We start from the raw sequence: 22,868 nt of genomic DNA, 5'->3' as shown, positions 1-22,868 counted from the left end.
GCAGCATACACAGGTGGGTGGAGAGTCTGGAGTGGCATACTGTGGTGACTCTACATTGTTCACATGGCCCAGAACGTGTCCAGTGTGGTGGACAGGAATTTCTTAGTGATGAGGGGTAAAGATGGACGTTCGCAGTGGTAGGAAAGTGTATATTGGTAGCAAGGATGGATTAAGATTCTGTAATGCAGTGTGGGGAATGGGAAAAGGTTTTTTTATGTTTGTACCATTTGAGGATAAGTCCATGGCTAAGGTAGCTTTTTTTTTTTTTAAGGGCCACACTCACGGCATATGGAGGTTCCCAGGCTAGGGCTTGAATTAGAGCTGTAGCCACCAGCCTGCACCACAGCCATTGCAACTCAGGATCTGAGCTGCATCTGTGACCTACACCAGATGCCAGATCCCCTACCCACTGAGCGAGGCAGGGATGAAACCTGCATCCTTATGGATCCTAGTCAGGTTTGTTTCTGCTGAGCTACAACGGGAACTCCCAAAGGTAGTTTCTTAAATATAGAACAGTTGTAAGCTGTATTATTATAGGCCAGTGTTTCAACTCAATTTAAAACCTTAATTTTTAAGAAAGCATATTTATTGATGTACGTATTCAATAATACATCCTGAAAATCTTCAGATAGTACAAATGGAGTATCCTTCACACTTGTATTATATACTCGTAAGGTATATATTAGACTCTTTGTGGAAATTTGAGATTCTTATTTACTTGAAAGTAGGTTCCATAGAAGTTTGGTTTTTAAAAATCTTTATCAATGAAAGAAGTCTTTGCAGTGATAGAGGGTTTATCATAAACATTATATTCAGAAGTTGAAATAATGTTGAAGCATAGAGAACTGTACCACGTCTGGGATTTTGGAGGGAAACATTAAACAGAACAGAACATAAAATGTACTAAAAAACATCACATGTAACTACATCTTTAGGAGCATTAGGTTTGAGAGATGGGAACACAGTCTGTGCTCAGGTGAGGAGGTAAAGGAAGAAAGGAGGGTTCTTTCTTGGGTTGAGAAAGGGTTTCGTATTCTGACAGAGGCCAGAAACGAGGGAAAATGAATCTTTTATTTTCCTTATTTTTAAAAAAATTATGCAGAATTTAATAACATTAGCAAGGAAAGGGGTATTACCAAAAAGACTGACAAATGGATTATTTTCTAATTAGGACACGCTTTAGAGTGAATGTTGGTATTTTACGTTTCAGCCTATGGCTGTTGGTGATGATGTCACGGAATGGAAGGGAAAAGCTGGAAGGCTTGGGATGTCTGGAAAAATAGGTGTGTTGTGGGAGGAAAGAGACAGAAGGGAAGCAGCAGTGGGAGTGGGGCTGGAAAGGCTCTCAAGTGGGCAACTTTTTATATAAGGAAGTTGGAGCTAGAAGACAAATTTATAGTTGTCGCATCTAGTCTAGGGTTATAGAAACGGTTGGCTTGAAGCTACAAATAAAATTGTACATGCATGAGGGCTGTGGCTTGTTAAATTTGTTTGCTTTGCTGAGGCAGTGTTTCCAGAGCAGAGCATCTTCCCAGTTTTGTTTAGATATGTGTGTTTTTAATCTTTTGGTGTCCCTTTTTCCAGTTGAAAATACATGTTGTTTCTTCCCTTTTATCATTTAAGGAAGAACTTCAGACATCACTTTTAAAATTGAACAGTGAATATGAAATAATTAAACGTGCAACTGTAAGAGACATGAATTTGGATTCAGAATTACGTGATTTAAGGCTAAATTTGGAGGCAAAGGAACAAGAACTCAATCAGAGCATTGCTGAAAAGGAAATACTAATAGCTGAGTTAGAAGAATTGGATAAACAGAACCAAGAAGCTACAAAGGTAACAATAGATTATATTGAATTATACAATAAGGACAGTGTAGCAGTGTGTTCTACTCAGACTGAACACTGGATTAGTAAGCAAAACTGGTATGAATTAATTTTTGTCATTTGATTAATATTTTAGCTAATTGATGCTCTAGTCAAAGAGATTGGAAAGCTTTTTTATAAAGTGTTAGTAAATATTTTTGGTTTTATAGGCTATGTAGTCACATCTGCAACTACCCAGCTCTTCTGTTGTCATCTGTAAACAATAAACTTTATTTACCAAAACAAGCAGCAGGTGTGATTTAGCTCATGGGCTATAGCTTGTTGTCTCTCTGCTCCTGTATTTAAGAGTTGAAAGTAAATACCATGTATATCATTTACCTTATTTGCTTTTAAGTTCTAATCTCTAAAATGATAAAGTAGATTTGCTATAAGATAATTAGTACATGATTTTGTTGGGAGTTTTTTGTTTTTTGTTTTTGTCTTTTTAGGGCCGCACCTGCAGTATATGAAGGTTCCCAGGCTAGGGGTGAAATTGGAACTGTAGCCACTGGCCTATGCCACAGCAAGGCCACGTCCACGCTGCATCTGCGACCTACACCACAGCTCATGGCAACACTGCATCCTTAACCCACTGAGCGAGGCCAGGGATGAACCTGCCTCCTCATGGATACTAGTCAGATTCGTTTCTGCTGAGCCATGTTGGGAGTTTTTAAAAGGTATTTTAAGAAGGATTAGAAGTGGAAGTACCCTTCTGGCATAGCAGGTTAAGGATCCAGCATTGTCACTGCTGTGGTGCGGGTTCAGTCCCCGGCCCAGGAACTTCCACATGCTGTGGATGTGGCCAAAAAATAAATAAATAAGGTCAGTTTTTTAAAAAAATTAAGATTAGAACTATCTGATGATTATGCATGACATTTTCTTTAGGTACTAAAGTGAATGTTTTAAAGTTACCGTGCAAATTAATTTTTCTTTCAGCACATGATTTTGGTCAAAGATCAGCTATCAAAACAACAAAATGAGGGAGATAATGCCATCAGTAAACTGAAAGAAGATCTAAAAGATGAAAAAAAGAGAGTTCATCAGCTTGAAGATGATAAAATGAACATTACTAAAGAGTTGGACGTTCAGAAAGAAAAGTTAATTCAAAGCGAACTGGTCCTAAATGATATACATTTAACCAAGCAGAAGCTTGAGGATAAAGTAGAAGATTTAGTAGATCAGCTAAATAAATCACACACGCAGAATTTAAACATCCAGAAGGAGAACTTTGAACTCCAGGAGCACATTAAACGAAAAGAGGAGGAGCTTTCCAGAGTCAGGGATGAGTTAACTCAGTCTCTCAATCAAGACTCTAACAGTAGTTTTAAAGATGACTTACTTAAAGAAAGGGAAGCTGAAGTCAGGAACTTAAAGCAAAATCTCTCCGAAATGGAACAGCTCAATGAAAATTTAAAGAAAGTTGCTTTTGACCTCAAAACTGAAAACGAAAAGTTGAATTTAGCATGTGAAGATGTAAGACATCAGTTGGAAGAATCTATTGCTGGTAACAATCAGATTTCTTTGGAAAAAAATGCTGCTGTGGAGGCTTTAAAGATGGAGAAAGGACAGTTAGAAGCAGAATTGTGTCGGGCTGAGAAGAGGCTGTTGGAAGAAGCAAACAAGTATGAGCGAACCATTGAAGAACTGTCACATGCACGTAATTTGAGTACCTCTGCTTTACAGCTGGAACATGAGCGTTTAATTAAACTCAATCAAGAGAAAGACTTGGAAATAGTGGAACTCAAAAAGAATATTGAGCAGATGGATACTGATCATAAAGAAACTAAGGGAATTTTGTCATCTAGTTTAGAAGAGCAGAAGCAGTTGACCCAACTTGTAAATGAGAAAGAGGTTTTTATTGAAAAACTTAAAGGAAGAAATTTAGAGCTTCAGGAGGAATTAGGTAAATATACGCAGACCTTAAGAAAAAATGAAACTTTAAGGCAAACCATAGAGGAAAAAGACAGAAGTCTTGGATCCATGAAAGAAGAAAACAATCACCTGAAAGAGGAACTGGAACGACTCAGGGAACAGCAGAGTCGAGCTGCACCTGTGGCTGAGCCTAAACCTCTCGATAGTGTTACAGGGCTCGAATCTGAGGTACTGCAACTGAATGTAATAAAGGATAATCTTGAAAAGGAAATAAAACATCATCAAAAGGTAATTGAAGATCAAAACCAGAGTAAAATACAACTGCTTCAGTCTTTACAGGAGCAGAAGAAGGAAATGGATGAGTTTAAGTATCAGCATGAGCAAATGAGTGTCTCACACACCCAACTCTTTTTAGAGAAAGATGAGGAAATTAAGAATTTGCAAAAAACAATTGAACAAATCAAAACCCAGTTGCATGAAGAAAGACAGGATGTTCAAACAGAGAATTCTGATATTTTTCAAGAAACGAAAGTTCAGGGCCTTAATATAGAAAATGGAAGTGAAAAGCATGACTTATCCAAGGCCGAAACGGAACGATTAGTAAAAGGAATAAAAGAACGAGAATTGGAGATTAAACTTCTAAATGAAAAGAATATATCTTTAACTAAGCAGATTGATCAGCTGTCCAAAGATGAGGTTGGTAAACTAACTCAGATCATCCAGCAGAAAGATTTGGAGATTCAAGCTCTTCATGCTCGAATTTCTTCAGCTTCCTATACGCAGGATGTCGTTTACCTGCAACAGCAGCTGCAGGCCTATGCTATGGAACGGGAACAAGTGCTAGCTGTCTTGAGTGAGAAGACGAGGGAAAATAGCCAGCTGAAAACAGAATATCACAAGATGATGGATATAGTTGCTGCCAAAGAAGCAGCTCTCAATAAGTTGCAAGACGAAAATAAAAAATTATCCACTAGATTTGAAAGTAGTGGTCAAGATATGTTTAGAGAAACGGTGCAGAATTTATCTCGTATCATTCGAGAGAAAGACATTGAAATAGACGCGCTGAGTCAGAAATGTCAGACCTTACTGACAGTTTTACAAACATCGAACACCAGCGATGAGGTGGGAGGTGTTAACAGCAATCAGTTTGAGGAGCTTCTGCAAGAACGCGACAAGTTAAAACAACAGGTAAAGAAAATGGAAGAGTGGAAACAGCAGGTAATGACTACGGTACAAAATATGCAACACGAGTCAGCCCAGCTCCAGGAAGAGCTTCATCAACTTCAGGCGCAAGTTCTGGTTGACAGCGATAACAACTCTAAATTACAAGTGGACTACACTGGCCTGATCCAAAGTTATGAGCAGAATGAAACCAAGCTCAAAAATTTTGGGCAGGAACTGGCCCAGGTTCAGCACAGCATCGGGCAGCTTTGCAATACCAAAGATCTTCTTCTGGGAAAACTTGATATTATTTCACCTCAGCTCCCTTCTGGAGCATCGCTTACTTCCCAGTCAGCGGAGTCTCTTAGAACTATTACGTCTGATGTCTCAAGTGATTCTTCTAAACAAGAAATAGAAGAGCTAAGAAAATCACTGCAGGAAAAAGATGAAACGATTAGAACTCTCCAAGAAAATAATCACAGACTGTCTGATTCGATCGCTGCTACCTCAGAGCTAGAAAGAAAAGAACACGAACAAACCGATTCAGAAATTAAACAGCTAAAGGAGAAGCAAGATGTCTTACAAAAGTCACTTAAGGAAAAAGACCTCTTAATAAAAGCTAAAAGTGATCAGTTACTTTCTTTGAATGAAAACTTCACTAATAAGGTGAATGAAAATGAACTTTTGAGGCAGGCAGTGACAAATCTGAAGGAGAGAATATTAATTTTAGAAATGGACATTTGTAAGCTAAAAGGGGAAAATGAGAAAATAGTAGAAACATCCAGGGGGAAGGAAACAGAATATCAAGCGTTGCAAGAGACCAATGCAAAGTTTTCTATGATGCTGCGAGAAAAAGAGTTTGAGTGCCACTCACTGAAGGAGAAGGCTCTTGCTTTTGAGCAACTACTGAAGGAAAAAGAGCAGGTATGTTCTGGGTAGAGTTGTAGAGGGACGTTTGGGGTGGAGGAGAAATAGTCGTCCCGAAATACTCATTTACAAATGTTTATTTCGAGGTATTTTGATTCACTCTAAATAAATTTTCCTCAGAGGCATCTGGAACTTGCTTCGCTCAATTATCAGATACTTCCAAATATTTTTAGTATAAGATTAATTTTATACAGTCTAAGTAGAAAAAAAAGGTTGAGAAGCAATTAATGTTTTTTCTTTGAAAATAGAAACGTTCTACAAGAGAGAATTTTGAGGTTACTGCAGTTTAATCACACTTTAGGCGTATTTCAGTAGCTGCGAGTAATGGTTAACATTTTAGAGGTTCTTACATCAGGAAGCTCTATGAACTACATGCTGCATCTTTGACAGTGATCTGCAGTGAGGAATACATTTTACGTGTGACATAGTAAGCACGTGTGTGTGTGTGTGTGTGAAACTGAAACAAAAAGTTTCAGGAATCAGAAATTACATTCTTATTGCATGTGATGCTCTGTTAAAAAAGTGCTGAATAACCACGTTAAATTGATTTTTATGAATTAATCAGTCACAGCCTGGTATTCAAAAAGTGTTAGCCATGACTAGTACTTTCCACATAGTTGCAGGCTCAGTACCTATTCTTTTTTTTTTTTTTCCATTTTTTTTTATTACTCAAATGAATTTATCACATCTGTAGTTGTATAATGATCATAACAATCTGATTTCACAGGATTTCCACCCCACAGCCCAAGCACATCCCCCCACCCCCCAAACTTTCTCCTCCGGAGACCATAAGTTTTTCAATGTCTGTAAGTCAGCATCTGTTCTGCAAAGAAGTTCCATCTGTCCTTTTTTCAGATTCCACATGTCAGTGAAAGCATTTGATGTTGGTGTCTCATTGTATGTCTGACTTCACTTAGCGTGATAGTTTCTAGGTCCATCCATGTTGCTAAAAATGCTGGTATTTCGTTCTTTTTGATGGCTGAGTAATGTTCCATTGTGTATATGTACCACATCTTCTGGATCCACTCCTCTGTCGATGGACATTTAGGTTGTTTCCATGTTTTGGCTATTGTAAATAGTGCTGCAATGAACATTGGAGTACATGTGTCTTTGCGAGTCGTGGTTTTCTCTGGATAGATGCCCAGGAGTGGGATTGCTGGGTCAAGTGGTAGTTCTATATTTAGTTTTCTAAGGCATCTCCATACTGCTTTCCACAGTGGTTGCACCAATTTACAATCCCACCAACAGTATACTAGGGTTCCTTTTTCTCCACACCCTCTCTAGCACTTATTGTTTATAGACTTTTGGATGATGGCCATTGGCTGGTGTAAGGTGGTACCTAAGAGTGGTTTTGATTTGCATTTCTCTAATAATGAGTGACGCTGAACATCTTTTCATGTGTTTCTCGGCCATCTGTATGTCTTTTTTGGAGAACTGTCTGTTTAGATCTTCCGCCCATTTTTTGATGGAGTTGTTTGTTTTTTTGGTATGCTGCAGAAGTTGTTTATAAATTTTGGAGAGGAATCTCTTGTCAGTCGATTCATTTGCAAAGATTTTCTCCCATTCTGTGGGTTGTCTTTTTGTGTTGTTTAGGGTTTCCTTTGCTGTGCAGAAACTTTGAAGTTTGAGTAGGTCCCATTTGTTTATTTTTCTTTTTATTGTCAACACTCTAAGAGGTGGATCTGAGAAGATGTTGCTATTGTTTATGTCAGAGAGGGTTTGGCCTATGTTTTCCTCTAGGAGTTTGATAGTGTCTGGTCTTACATCTAGGTCTTTAATCCATTTGGAGTTTATTTTTGTGTATGGTGTTAGGGAGTGTTCTAATTTCATTCTTTTCCATGTGGCTGTCCAGTTTTCCCATCACCACTTACTGAACAGGCTGTCCTTTCTCCATTGTATAGTCTTGCTTCCTTTCTCATAGATTAGTTGGCTGTAAGTGCATGGGTTTAATTCTGGGCTTTCTCTCCTGTTCCACTGATCTCTATTTCTGTCTTTGTGCCAGTACCATGCAGTTTTGATGACTGTTGCTTTGTAGTATAGTCTGAAGTCCGGGAGCCTGATTCCTCCAGGCTCCCGGACTTTCTTTTTCAGGATGTCTTTGGTGGTCTTTTGTACTTTCAAACAAACTTTAAAATATTTTGTTTGAGTTCTGTGAAAAATGTCCTTGGTAATTTGATAGGGATTGCATTGAATCTGTAGATTGCCTTAGGTAGTATAGTCGTTTTGATAATATTAACTCTTCCAATCCACGAACATGGTATATCTTTCCATCTATTTGTGTCATCTTTGATTTCTTTCATCAGCGGCTTGTAGTTTTCAGAGTACAGGTCTTTTGTTTCTTTAGGTAAGTTTACTCCTAGGTATTTTATTCTTTTGGATGCGATGGTAAACAGGATTGCTTCCCTAATTTCCTGTTCTGCTTTTTCATTGTTAGTATATAGAAACGCTATCGATTTCTGTGTATTGATTTTGTATCCTGCAGCTTTGCCAAATTCGTGGATGAGCTCTAACAGTTTTCTGGTAGAGTCTTTAGGATTCTCTAGGTATAGTATCATGTCATCTGCAAATAGCAATAGTTTTACTTCTTCCTTTCCAATTGGATTCTTTTTATTTCTTTTACTTCTCTGATTGCTGTGGCTAGGACTTCCAGAACTATGTTGAAGAGTAGTGGCAAGAGTGGACATCCTTGTCTTGTTCCTGATCTCAGCGGGAATTCTTTCAGCTTTTCACCACTGAGAATGATGTTCGCTGTGGGTTTGTCGTATATGGCCTTTATCATGTTGAGGTAGGTTCCCGTTATGCCCACTTTCTGAAGGGTTTTTATCTGAAATGGGTGTTGGATTTTGTCAAAGGCTTTTTCCGCGTCTATTGAGAGGATCGTAAGGTTTTGATTCTTCAGTTTGTTAATGTGGTGTATCACGCTGATGGATTTGCGGATATTGAAGAACCCTTGCATCCCTGGGATAAATCCCACTTGATCATGATGTACAATCCTTTTAATGTATTGTTGGATGCGGTTTGCTAGTATTTTGTTGAGGATTTTTGCATCAATGTTCATCAGTGATATTGGCCTGTGGTTTTCTTTTTTTGTGGAGTCTTTGTCTGGTTTTGGTACCAGGGAGACAGTGGCCTCATCGAATGAGTTTGGAAGTATCCCTTCTTCTGCAATTTTTTGAAATAGTTTCAGAAGGAGAGGTGTTAGCTCTTCTCTAAATGTTTGATAGAATTTGCCTGTGAAGCCATCTGGTCCTGGACTTTTGTTTGTTGGAAGTTTTTTTTTTTTTTATTTTTTTTATTTTTTTTTTTTTTTTGTCTTTTTTTGTTGTTGTTGTTGTTGTTGTTGTTATTATTGTTGTTGCTATTTCTTGGGCCGCTCCCGCAGCATATGGAGGTTCCCAGGCTAGGGGTCGAATCGGAGCTGTAGCCACCGGCCTACGCCAGAGCCACAGCAACGCGGGATCCGAGCCGCATCTGCGACCTACACCACAGCTCACAGCAACGCCGGATCGTTTACCCACTGAGCAAGGGCAGGGACCGAACCCGCAACCTCATGGTTCCTAGTCGGATTCGTTAACCACTGCGCCACGACGGGAACTCCATGTTGGAAGTTTTTTAATCACAGTTTCAATTTCAGTTCTTGTGATGGGTCAATTCATCTTTTCTATTTCATCTTGGTTTAGTCTTAGAAGAGTGTACTTTTCTAAGAATTTGTCCATTCTTCTAGGTTTTCCATTTTATTGGCATATAGTGGCATATAGTAGTTTCTTATGATCCTTTGTATTTCTGTGATGTCCGTTGTTACTTCTCCTTTTTCATTTCTAATGTTATTGATTTGAGTCCTCTCTTTTTCTTGATAAGTCTGGCTAGGAATTTATCAATTTTGTTGATCTTTTCAAAGAACCAGCTTTTCGTTTCATTGATCTTTTCTATGGTTTTCCTTGTTTCTATTTCATTGATTTCTGCTCTGATCTTTATGATTTCTTTCCTTCTACTAACTTTAGGTCTTGTCTGTTCTTCTCTCTCAAGCTGCTTTAGATGTAAAGTTAGCATGTTTATTTGGGCTTTTTCTTGTTTCCTGAGGTGGGCTTGTATTGCTATAAACTTTCCTCTTAGAACGGCTTTTGCTGCATCCCATAGGTTTTGGAGTGTCGTATCTTCGTTGTCATTTGCTGCTAGGTATTTTTTAATTTCCTCTTTGATTTCTTCAGTGATCCATTGTTTAGTAGGATGTTGTTGAGTCTCCACGTGTTTGTGTTTTTTGCAGTTTTTTTTTTTGTTGATTTCCAGTCGTATAGCATTGTGGTCGGAAAAGATGCTTGATATGATTTCAATTTTCTTAAAGTCACTGAGGTTGGATTTGTAGCCCAGGATATCGTCAATCTTAGAGAATGTTCCATGTGCACTTGAGAAGAATGTGTATTCTGTTACTTTTGGATGAAATGTCCTATAAATATCTATTAAGTCCATCTGGTTTAATGCTTCATTCAGGGCCTGTGTTTCTTTATTGATTTTCTGTGTGGTTGATCTGTCCATTGCTGTAAGTGGGGTGTTAAAGTCCCCCACTATGATTGTGTTATTGTCAATTTCTCCTTTTAAGGTTGTTAGCAGTTGCCTTATATATTGTGGTGAACCTGTGTTGGGTGCGTAAATATTTAAAATTGTTATAACGTCTTCTTGGATTGATCCTTTGATCTTTATGTAATGTCCTTCTTTGTCCCTGAAAATATTCTTCATTTTAAAGTCTATTTTGTCTGATATGAGTATTGCTACTCCAGCTTTCTTTTGATCCCCGTTTGCATGAAGTATTTTCTTCCACCCTCTCACTTTCAATTTGAATGTGTCCCTAGAAGTGAAGTGGGTCTCTTGAAGACAGCATATGTATGGGTCTTGTTTTTGTATCCATTCAGCTAGTCTGTGTCTTTTGGTTGGGGCGTTTAGTCCATTCACATTTAAGGTAATTATTGATATGTATGTTCTTATTGCCATTTTATTAATTACTTTGGATTTGTTTTTGCTGCTCTTTTTCCTTTCCTTCTTCTCTTGTTCTTTTCTGCCTATAGAAGTTCCTTTAGTATTTGTTGTAAGGCTGGTTTAGTGTTGCTGAATTCTCTCAGCTTTTGCTTATCTGAGAAGGTTTTGATTTCTCCTTCAAATCTGAACGAGAGCTTGCTGGGTAGAGTAATCTTGGTTAGAGGTTTTTTCCTTTCATCATGTTGAGTATATCATGCCACTCCCTTCTGGCCTGCAGAGTTTCTGTTGAAAAATCTGCCGATAGCCTTATCGGGGTTCCCTTGTATGTTATTTGTTTCTTTTCCCTAGCTGCTTTCAAGATTTTCTCTTTGTCTTTAATTTTGGTCAGTTTGATTAGTATGTGTTCCTCCTTGGGTTTATTTTGTATGGTACTCGTTGCGCTTCCTAGATTTGAGTGAGTGATTCCTTCCCCATGTTAGGGAAGTTTTCGGCTGTTACCTCTTGGAATATTTTTTCTGTCTCCTTCTCTCTCTCTTATCCTTCTGGCACCCCTATAATACAGATGTTGGTGCGTTTCACGTTGTCCCAGAGTTCTCTGAGACTCTCTTCATTTGTTTTCAATCTTTTTTCTCTTTTCTGTTCTGCATCCGTAATTTCCACTAATCTGTCCTCCACCTCGCTTATTCGTTCTTCTGCCTCCTGTATTCTGCTGTTAGCTGCTTCTAGTGAATTTTTAATTTCAATTATTGTATTTTGCATCTCTTCTTGTTTAAGTTTGATATCTTGTATCTCTTTGGTCAGTGTTTCCTGGAAGTTATCCATCTTTGCCTCCAGTTTATTTCCAATGTCTTGTATCTTCTTCAGCATCAACAGTCTAAAGTCTTTTCCCTGGAGGCTGAGAATCTCCTCATGGCTTAGCTGTTTTTCTGGGGTTTTTTCTTTCTCCCTCATCTGAGTTATAGTCCTCTGCCTTTTCATTTTTATAGGTTTTTGGTGTGGTGACCTTCTTACAGATAATAGAGTTGTAGCCTCTCTTACTTCCAATGTCTGCCCCCCTGTGGCTGAAGTCAGTATGGGGGCTTGGTGTAGGCTTCCCGATGGGAGAGGCTGATGCCTGCCCCCTGGGAAGAGGAGCCGATTCTAATCCCTCTGGTCGGTGGGGCTTAGTCTCTGGATGGGATTAGAGGCAGCTGTGTGCCTGAGGGGTCTTTAGGTAGCCTGTTTACTGAGGGGTGGGGCTGTGATCCCACCTGGGTTGTTGTTTGCCCAGGGGCTTCTCAGCAGCTGGCTGACGGGTGGGGCCAGATTTTCCCAAAATGGCCCCCTCCAAAGAAAGGCACTGCTGCTGAATATTCCCGAGAGCTTTGCTTTCAATGTCCTTCCCTCACAACAAGCCACATTCACCCGTTTTCCCAGGATGTCCTCCAAGAACTGCAGTCAGGTTTGACCCAGATTCCCTTGGAGACTTTGCTCTGCCCTGGGACCCAGTGCACGTGAAAGTCTGTGTGCACCTTTTAAGAATAGGGTCTCCGTTTCCCCCAGTCCCATGGAGCTCTTGCACACAAGCCCCACTGGCCTTCAATGCCAGATGCTCCAGGGGCTCTTTCTCCCTGGCCAGATCCCCACACGTGAGAGTTTGATGTGTGGCTCAGAACCCTCACTCCTGTAGGTGAGTCTCTGTGAACCAGTTAGTTTCCAGTCTGTGGAGCTTCCCACCCAGGAGGTATGGGGTTGTTTATATTGTGAAATCGCCCCTCCTACCTCTTGATGTGGCCTCCTCTTTTTCTTCTGGAGTAGGGTATCTTTTTTAGTTTCCGGCCCATTTTGGTGAAGTGTGCTCAGTCTTTAGTTGTGAATTTCATTGTTCTTAGGAGAGAAGTTGAGCTCCAGTCCTTCTATTCCGCCATCTTAATCACGTCTCTCAGTACGTATTCTAATCCCAGCTCTGTCACTGGTGTGCCTTTGGGTGTGCTTTGACTTTGTTGGTTTGTTTATTCATCCATAAAATGGAAGGTTATAGCAACTAAATTATCAGTAGTTTTTGATGTATTTAAACCTTTATGTACAGTTGATAGTAGATTTTAATAAGAATGTATTGAAGACCAACTCCATCGTACTATGATCAGAGCTATGGGCTTTTTTGGTGGAGTGCCTTTTTACTCTGATTCAGTAGTAGAAATTTGGAAGCAAAATGAGGTGGAACAGTGGAATATTCACCAAGTGCTTCTTGAGTGTTTACGTGCTTTCAGGCACTAGACACGAAGTGATTTAACTTCCTTTGTCAGTTAGGTTGTCTTTTAAGAGTCCTCGATTAAAGTTTGGGTATGCTTGAGGTCGTTTTCACTTCACTAAAGTCTCCCTCATTTTCCACTTCTTTGCCATCTGGTTAAGTGGGTACATGGATTTGCTGAGGTATGTTCTTCCTTTTCAGAATAGCGCCTTAGCTTCTTACCGTACTGGTCTGTAATCAGCATGAGCAAGACTCTGAGAGGGTAGCAGCTTTCTCTTGCTCACTAACCAGAATTGAGTGTAGCATCTTAGGGCTTGTAAGGCTGATAGAAGAATGCAGAGCAATCAGGTATTCTTTTTGTTTGTTCCTGTTGTAGTTTTAGCTTGTACAATCTCATTCTGTTTCATTGATACTCATAGATCTAAAGTCTGCAGATTTGGGAGTGTCCCTTGTGGCTTAGCAGAAATAAATCTGATTAACACAGGTTTGATCCCTAGCCTTGCTCAGTGGATTAAAGATCCGGGAGTTCCCGTCGTGGCGCAGTGGTTAACGAATCTGACTAGGAACCATGAGGTTGCGGGTTCGGTCCCTGCCCTTGCTCAGTGGGTTAACGATCCGGCGTTGCCGTGAGCTGTGGTGTAGGTTGCAGATGCGGCTCGGATCCCGCGTTGCTGTGGCTCTGACGTAGGCCGGTGGCTACAGCTCCGATTCAACCCCTAGCCTGGGAACCTCCATATGCCGCGGGAGCAGCCCAAGAAATAGCAACAATAACAACAACAACAACAACAAAAAGACAAAAGACAAAAGACAAAAAAAAAAAAAAAAAAAAAAAGGATCCGGCATTGCCATGAGCTGTGGTGTAGATCACAGATGTGGCTTGGATCTGGCACTGCTGTACCTGTGGTGTAGGCTGGCAGTTGTAGCTCTGATTTAACTCCTAGCCTGGGAACCTCCATATGCTGCAGGTGTGGCCCTAAAAAGAAAAAAAAAATGCAGATTTCATTAAGACTCACCTGCCTTTCAGGAAGATTTCCTAAGTTATTGAATTGTACTTTAGGATTGTATTATTGAGGGCAGTTAGCATAAACTAATTTCTTATAATTATATAGTTGAGTACCCTTATTTTATTTATTTTGTCTTTTTGCGTTTTCTAGGGCCACACCCACGGCATATGGAGGTTCCCAGGCTAGGGGTCCAATCAGAGCTGTAGCTGCCGGCCTACCCACAGCCACAGCAACGTGGGATTCGAGCCGCATCTGCAATCTACACCACAGCTCATGGCAACATCGGATCCTTAACCCACTGAACAAGGCAAGGGATCGAACCTGCAACATCATGGTTCTTAGTTGGATTCATTAACCACCGAGCCACGACGGAACTCCATGAGTACCCTTATTTTAAATATAATAACATTTTTTTCTTCAGGGAGAAAAGGGTGTTTTCAATAGAAGATCTTCAGTTTTTTTTTATTTTCAAGCACTTGTTCTTTCTCTAATATGAAAAAATTTAACTGAAAAACCAGTTGAAAAATACTGGCCTCTTTTTCCAGGAGAGGGTGTTGAGATAAAAGGAACAGATGGTTTTATGGTTTGGTTTCAATGACTTGTCTTGGGGGACGTGTTATATATTCTTAAAAGAGATGGAAAGTTTACATGAAAATGTAAAAGCAATACCAACCTATAAATAGATTCACATGATATGCATATTTCAAACCAAGAAAAGACTTGGCTGTAAACTGCCTGACACTTTTTTGTGCTTTTTAGAATTCCAGCTATCATCTTAAGTTCATGGCCCTACTTTTGCAGTGAAGGGTTATCTTTTTTTTAAGTGTTGTCTTTAACATATTGTACTTGTATGGAATGCATTCAGAAATAAATTTTTGCAACAGTCTAGCAAGATATCATTCCAGAGTTACTTTTGTTAAATCATTGCCAAAATGTTCTTTAAAAATAGGCCGTGCATGTGAAATTACTTCCCTTTCTCTCCTCTGCCAGCAACTTGACACTGCTGTTTTCTCTAATGACAGTTGCATATGCCAGGTGAATGGGGACACACACACACACACACACACACACACACACACAATGCACTCACACTTTTTTGGGTAATTTGGGAGTCTGTGAATGCTTGTTTTGTAGGGTAAATTTGAAGAAATTGTGTCTTTTGAGTTCTTTTTAAAACTATTTAAATTAAACTTTAAGAATAGATTTAGATTATTAGAAAAATAAGCAAAGGTAGTAGCGAGTTCCCATATATCTTACACCCAGTTTCCCTTATTTCTCACATCTTATACTATCACGGTACCTTTGCAACAACTAAGGAACCAGTAGTGATACATTACTATTAACTGAAGTTCGTACTGTATTTGAATTTTCTTAAATTTTTAGCAAATGTCCTTTTCTTATTCTAGGATTTCATCCAGGACACCATATTGTATTTAGTTGTCATGTCTCCTTAAACTTCTTTAGACTGTGATAATTCCTCAGACTTTCCTTGATTTTGATGACCTTGACACTGTTACCTGTATTTTTTAATTATATAATGAAGAAATACCTTTTAAAATGTATTTTTTAAAAAATTAAAAATTTTTTTGCTGCTTAGGGCCATACCTGTGGCATATGGAAGTTCCCAGGCTAGGGGTCGAATTGGAGCTACAGCTGCTGACCTGTGCGACAGCCACAGCAGCACGGGATCTCAGCTGCATCTGTGACCTACAGCAATGCCGGATTCTTAACTTACTGAGCGGGGCCAGGAATCAAACCTTCCTTCTCATGGATACTAGTCAGGCTTGTTACTACTGAGCCACAATGAGAACTTCCTTAAAATGTGTTTTTCTTTAAAGCTAAAGTTATTTCTTTCCCAAAGGGCAAGACGGGTGAGTTGAATCAGCTTTTAAATGCAGTTAAGTCAATGCAGGAGAAGACAATTATATTTCAACAGGAGAGAGACCAAGTCATGCTGGCCCTGAAGCAAAAGCAAATGGAAAACACTGCTCTACAGAATGAGGTATGCTTTCACTTTAAAGAAACACTGATTCAGACACTAAGTTTAATAACTATTAACGACGAAAACTATAAAGATTATCAACTACAATGAATTTCTCTCTCAGGTGATTTTTTTTCTTAGTCTTCCTCTGATATGCTATAGCAGGGTTTGGTCTCCCAAAGTGCATTTTATTTCAGTTTTCAAAGGTGAAAACTATGATCTAATTAGTAAGTTGTATACCTGGAACTAAATTATATCTCAAGGGAAAAAAATATGGCACTTCTTGGAAATAGGAAAACTTTCCTACCCTTAAAAAATGATGTTATTTACTTTAAAAAGTGGCCTGTCGCAAAAATCATAGTACTTTGTACAATTTGGTTTTCCATTATAGCCACAGGGAATGAGATCTTACAAAGTAAACTTTCCAAATGACTATTAAGGATGATTTCAAGAGACTTTTTTCTAGCATAAGTGTTTCTTAAGTGAGAAATTAATATGCCATTAATACACATCAGTAATGGGGAAAAGATTTGATAACAGAGTGGCTTGTAGGAGGGGAAAGAGGGAGCATTTTATAGAAGAAAAATAAAATAAATGTCCTCTATCTAGGTTCAGCATTTACGTGACAAGGAATTGCGCTTAAACCAGGAGCTAGAAAGATTGCGTAACCATCTTTTAGAATCGGAAGATTCTTATACCCGTGAAGTTTTGGCTGCAGAAGACAGAGAGGCTAAACTTAGAAAGAAAGTCACAGTATTGGAGGAAAAGCTAGTTTCATCCTCTAATGCAATGGAAAGTGCAAGGTAACGTTTTCATTTTTTTTCATTTTAACATTAACTGAACACTTCTTGAATGTCCGTCCAGTAAGAATTTTTCATGTTACCTCATTTTATCCTCACAAAATTCAGTGTCTCCATTTTAAAGACTAGAAGCTCAGGGTGAAGAGGTACAGTAACCTTCCCAAGGTCAGGCACACAAAGTGCACCTGTAGCTTTCACACTCCAAGGTGTGTAACCCTTATCCAGGTCTGCCATTCAAACTGTGGCTTCTCTGAATCTTAACCATCACCCTAGGTGATTACTTTTTTCATCCTTTTAAGAGGCGAGGCTTAAATTCTGACTGCTTTAATTAGTGTTGTCAGGTTTCCCAGGAACTGTATCACGTGTTTATTTTCGATCGGGTAATCTAAGGTTGAATGAAGTTTGGGTATTAGAAAGGAAAGCGTGAAGGAGATGGCAAGGTAGAGACCTCGGTCAGAATGCATTAACCCTTTTGGTTTAGAACTTTTGAGTGACCAGGTGCCTGCTTATATATTTAAAAATTTTATTTCTCTCACTGTTTTTTTTTCCTTATTACAAAAACATTATATCTTCCACTTGAGGAAAATCGCATACACTAAAAAGACATAAAGCCATAGTCTCATTTACTCAGAGGTAATCTTTTTTTTTGTGCCTTTGTATGCTTCTGTATATATGTATATATTATGTATTTTAAAGTGGAATTGAGATCATACTATTTATACTGTTTTGTATCCTGGTTTTAACACTTAATGAGAATCAGTATACATTTAGTCTTCTGTTTCTACAGTATCATTTATGGCTACTTAGTATACCATTATTTGGGTTTGCCATAATTTCTTTGATCCAGTCATTTATTATTGGACATTTAGAGTGTTTGAATTTTTCTAAATTACTAAGGGTACTGTCATGATAACCTAAAATAGGTATATTTGTGTTGGTGACATTATTTCCTTAGTGTAAATTTTGAGAAATGGAAATTTTTGGTTCAAAGGGTGTTTTTAAAACTTTCAAAATATACTGCTAAATAATCTTCCAGAGAAATCATATCCATTTATATTTTAATTTTTTTTTTTTTGTCTTTTTGCCTTTTCTAGGGCCGCACCTGCGGCATATAGAGGTTCCCAGGCTAGGAGTCCAATCGGAGCTGTAGCCGCCAGCCTGCGCCAGAGCCACAGCAACGCCAGATCCAAGCCTCATCTGCAGCCTACACCACAGCTCATGGCAACGCTGGATCCTTAACCCACTAAGCAAGGCCAGGGATCGAACCCGTAACCTCATGGTTCCTAGTCGGATTCACTAACCATTGAGCTACAACAAGAACTCCTACTTGTAAATTTTTTTTTTTTTTAAATTTACATCTTTACTATATATGGTGCTGAGGGAAATATAAGGAGATAATATTATCTCTGTCTGCAAAGAGATTATAGGCCAGAGAGATGATACTTCTGAGGGTAAACTCTTTATGCCCTTCGTGGGTAATATTATTGTACCTTCAGATTCAGAACAAACTTGTTTAAAATGAGAATTAAAACAGTGAGTGAACATGTTGTCTATGTGTTTCACATTAACAGAACATCCTCAGTCTATAAAATTGGTCATCTTTCCTTTCAATTTTCAGGGCCTTATTTTCTCTAATTAAAATAGTTTTCAGGAGTTCCCGTCGTGGCGCAGTGGTTAACGAATCCGACTAGGAACCATGAGGTTGCGGGTTTGGTCCCTGCCCTTGCTCAGTGGGTTAACGATCTGGCGTTGCCGTGAGCTGTGGTGTAGGTTGCAGACGCGGCTCGGATCCCGTGTTGCTGTGGCTCTGGCGTAGGCCGGTGGCTACAGCTCCAATTCAACCCCTAGCCTGGGAACCTCCATATGCCGCGGGAGCGGCCCAAGAAATAGCAACAATAACAACAACAACAACAACAACAAAAAAGACAAAAGACAAAAAAAAAAAAAAAATAGTTTTCAGTCTCTGCCTCCTTTCATTTACCCTTCATGGTAACTGCCAGAAAAGCCTTCGTTAAGTAGGGCTGTGATTGTGCTGCTCCTCTTTTCAAAGCAGGGTAGACTCTTAGGATTTGGTCCCAGGCTGTCCACCACCTTAGCCTTATTTCTCACTATCCCTACATCTGACCAAACCGAATTGCTCAGTTCTTCAGGGAGAGCTACTGTTTTCCTATTTCTTTGTCTTCTGCTTTCTTCCTGAGGAGTGGGGTTTGATCCCTGACTGGTTTTCTGTTCATCTCGCCTATTCTTCAAATAATTTCATAAAGAGTACTTTATTTTGCACCCCATTCCTCAAATCCAGACTCAGACCCCAGTGTGATGTTTTTCCTCTGAACCTGCGTAGTACTTGGACTGATGAGTCCGATAGGCACTTGTGGTTTGCTTAGGGCATGTGTAGCTGCTGAACTGCCTTACACCTTCTCCTCCCCAACAGCGTGTAAGGTCACGGGGTGGGGGAGGGTAGGGATGGTGCCATTTATTTTGTACCCTTCCCACAGTACGCTTTTTTTTTTTTTTTTTTTTTTTTGGCTATGGCATGCAGCAGCTTGATGTGGGATCTCAGTCCCAGACCAGGGATTGAACTGGGCTGCCGTGGCGCAGGTGCCGAGTCCTAACCACTAGACCACCAAGGAGCTCCCTTACACATAGTTTCATGCATGTTCAATAAATATTTGTTGTATAAGTAACTCAAATCTACAAACCAGATTATGGTGTTTTGAGCCCTTAACAATAGTAACCTATTTATTAACTTTTTGTATGACATCACAGCTCATTTCATCCCAATGATTATCCTTTGAGTCATTTGCTAATCAGCATAGTTGAATAAGACCTAAGAGAGAATTAAATCCTCAGGTTATCAGTTTACTGCTCTTTCCACAAGAGGGTACTGTTGGGTAAACTTTGTTCAAAGTGAGATGCTCCTAATAAGAACTAACTGGGTATTAAAACCAAGGAAGGCTATTGCAATATTTTATATGTAATAGTTATACATTAAGGAAATCCATCAGTGACATAAGCCTGGATAGGTGCTCTATAAATCTTTTAGAGTTCTCTGATTTATTATTTGGGGTGGGTGTAGGGGTTATTGTATTTAATGTAAGCAGACAAAAAGGTGATAGTAAAAGATAATTAACTAGTGGTTAATCTGTGAGATAGCCTTTAGAAAGTTGTGAGTTCACCAAGATGGCAAGTGTCCAAAGCAGGAGGGTATCACAGAAGCCATTGCCTGGTGGGTTGGAAGCTGGACAAAATGACTTCCAAGGTCTCTTACAGCTTTCAAGCTTATGATGAATTATATCTTAGAGTCTTAGTACGGAACATGAAAGTTGCACGCTATTTGTAAATTTTTCTTATGCTGACATGCCTTGTTTAGCTCAGTTGTGTGTTTAAAATGACTGCTGTTTGTTCAGTCAACTTCACAGGAATTAAAACAGGGCGAACAAAGATCAGAGGAACTCTTTTAAGGTTTTTGAAATCTAACTTGAATTTAATGTAATAAAATGTAGGGAAGGTCAGATTCAGGGGGACAGAAAGTAGAATGGTGGCTGCTAGGGGAAAGGGGAGATACTGTTTAATGGGTCTGGAGTTTGGGCTTGGGGGGTGTGGAAGAAAATCTCGAGATGGAGGATTGTGATGGTTGTGCACCCGTGTGGAGGTACTTCGTACCTGAACTGTACCCTTAAAAATGATTAAAACGGTAAATGTTATGTACATTTTACCGTAATAGATAAAACATAGTATCTAAATAATTTGAATCTAACTTGAATTTAGTGCAATAAAATGTAGGGAAGGTATTTCATCTTGTTAAATCGTCTAAATAGATGGAAGCAGTTTGACTTTTGTTCTTTTTGTTTGAAGCCATCAGGCCACTCTACAGGTAGAGTCCTTGCAGGAACAGTTGAACGTGGTATCCAAGCAAAGGGATGAAACTGCGCTGCAGCTTTCTGTGTCTCAGGAACAAGTAAAGCAGTATGCTCTGTCACTTTCCAACCTGCAGATGGTCCTGGAGCATTTCCAGCAAGGTCAGTTATATGTCCGGTCTTTCACTGAAGAAAAACTATTGTATGGCTGACTCTTGAACAATGCACGGGTTAGGGATACTCACCCTCTAGGCAGTTGAAAATCTACATATAATTTTGAGTCTCAAAACTTAACTCTTTTTTTTTTTTTTTAAAGGACACACTGACAGCATATGGAAGTTCCTGGGCTAGGGGTTGAGTTAGAGCTGCAGCTCCTGACCTACACCACAGCCATAGCAATTGCCAGATCCAAGTCATGTCTGTGACCTATGTCACAGCTCATGGCAACGCTGGATCCTTTATTGAGCGAGGCCAGGGATCGAACCTGCATCCCTGTGGATACTAGTCGGGTTCTTAACCTGCTGAGCCACAGTGGGAACTCCCTCAAAACTTAATTCTTTTTTTTTGGGGGGGGGAGGATCTTTTTGTCTTTTCCAGGGCCACACCCTCCGCACATGGAGGTTCCCAGACTAGGGGTCTTATTGGAGCTGTGATCGCCAGCCTACACCACAGCCACAGCAATGCCAGATCCCAGCCGCATCTGCAGTCTACACCACAGCTCACGGCAATGCCGGATCCTGAACCCACTGAGCAAGGCCAGGGACCGAACCCGCAACCTCATGGTTCCTAGTCGGATTCGTTAACCACTGAGCCACAACGGGAACTCCAAAACTTAATTCTTAATAGCATACTGTTGAACAGAAGCCAAACTGATAATATAGTCGATGAACACCTTTTTTTGTATGTTATATATGCTATATATTGTAGTCTTATAATAAGGTAAGCTAGAAGAAAAAATATCAAGGAAATCATAAGGAAGAGAAAATACATTTACTGTACTGTATTTAAGTTTATGTCATTTGTTTGCAAGATAAATGATCTGTAAGTACCAATCAGAATTGTCTTGTATGATTCCAAGCACTGTGGATGTTATACATATTACTAACACTAGACGTCAGAAATGAAAAGGAGAGTTCCCTTGTGGTGCAATGGGCTAAGGATCTGATGTCGTCACTGCAGTGGCTCAAGTCACTGCTGTGGCGCAGGTTTGATCCCTGGCCTGGGAAGTTCTACATGCTGTGGGTGCAGCCAAAAACAAAAGCAAAACAAAACAAAAATGAAAAGGTAGTGTGAAAGGAAATTCTTATTTGTTTATGGGTAAATGAGTCACACATTGGTAATGAAGAAGCAACAATGTGATAGCTTTATGGAAGCTTAGCCTTTACATTAATGAATGGACTAAAATTTTTATGGTATATAGTATTACAGTCATATTCATAATACAGCATTAGAAACATTGTTACTTTTTTTTAAAACTTCCTTGTGATAATAGGCAGTTTCTCTAATTACAAGAGAGAGATAGGCATACCATATGGTAATGTAATTCTTTGGAAGCAAAGTTATAACACAGTTAAGAAAACTAACCCATTATTAAATTTATGTCATCACTCACTCTTTGCCTGTGTAAGGATAGACTTGTATTTTCATATATTTCATGCTCTCATGATATAACCCTTTCTTTTTAATATTTCTAGGCTAAGCAGTTCCTCAGTTTTTTCAAATTGTCACAAATCTCCAAATGATTTTCCAGCATATTTATTGAAAAAAACCTGCATGTGGTGGACCCATTCATTTCAAACCCATGTTTTCAAGGATCAACTGTGGTTTTGGGAATTTGGGCTTGAGTGAAATTTTAGATTAGGCATGGGGTAATCTTTGAAAGGTTACCCATTTTTAGGAGGAAAAGATAAGTAGCCATCAACAAATTATTAGACTCCTTTTACAGTCGAGAGTGAAGAACATAAAGCATATATAGTAATTGTGAACATTTTGTTTTAGTATCGTATTATGAGTAGTTAAGGTGAGCGTTGAGGGAAGTATGAGGGTGATGACGTAGGAAGGTCACAAGGGGGAGTGCAAAGGCAGAGAGAAGCACCCTCAGAAAAGAGGGTGAGGTTTTGAGGTGTTGGTTGGAAGTTGAACCCACTTCAGAGAGTTACTCATCAGTAATTACGGTCCTTTGAAATATCGATTAACTACT

General features: G+C 39.3%; 1 protein-coding gene across 2 annotated transcripts in view; it reads left to right on the top strand.

Annotated features, from left to right (window-relative positions):
- Positions 1-22,868, top strand: part of TRIP11 (thyroid hormone receptor interactor 11) — a 76,006-nt gene that overhangs the window by 27,301 nt on the left and 25,837 nt on the right. For both annotated transcript variants that reach the window (XM_021099621.1, XM_021099622.1), the window contains exons 10-14: positions 1,624-1,836; positions 2,802-5,822; positions 15,892-16,032; positions 16,621-16,814; positions 20,667-20,830. In XM_021099621.1, the coding sequence (XP_020955280.1) occupies positions 1,624-1,836; positions 2,802-5,822; positions 15,892-16,032; positions 16,621-16,814; positions 20,667-20,830 (3,733 nt within the window). The remainder of the gene's footprint in view (positions 1-1,623; positions 1,837-2,801; positions 5,823-15,891; positions 16,033-16,620; positions 16,815-20,666; positions 20,831-22,868) is intronic.

Source organism: Sus scrofa, chromosome 7 (genome assembly GCF_000003025.6).
Source record: "Sus scrofa isolate TJ Tabasco breed Duroc chromosome 7, Sscrofa11.1, whole genome shotgun sequence".
In the NCBI taxonomy this organism is placed as follows: Eukaryota; Metazoa; Chordata; class Mammalia; order Artiodactyla; family Suidae; genus Sus; species Sus scrofa.
Note: the sequence above shows the minus strand (reverse complement) of the source record. Positions and strands in the feature narration are given on the sequence as shown.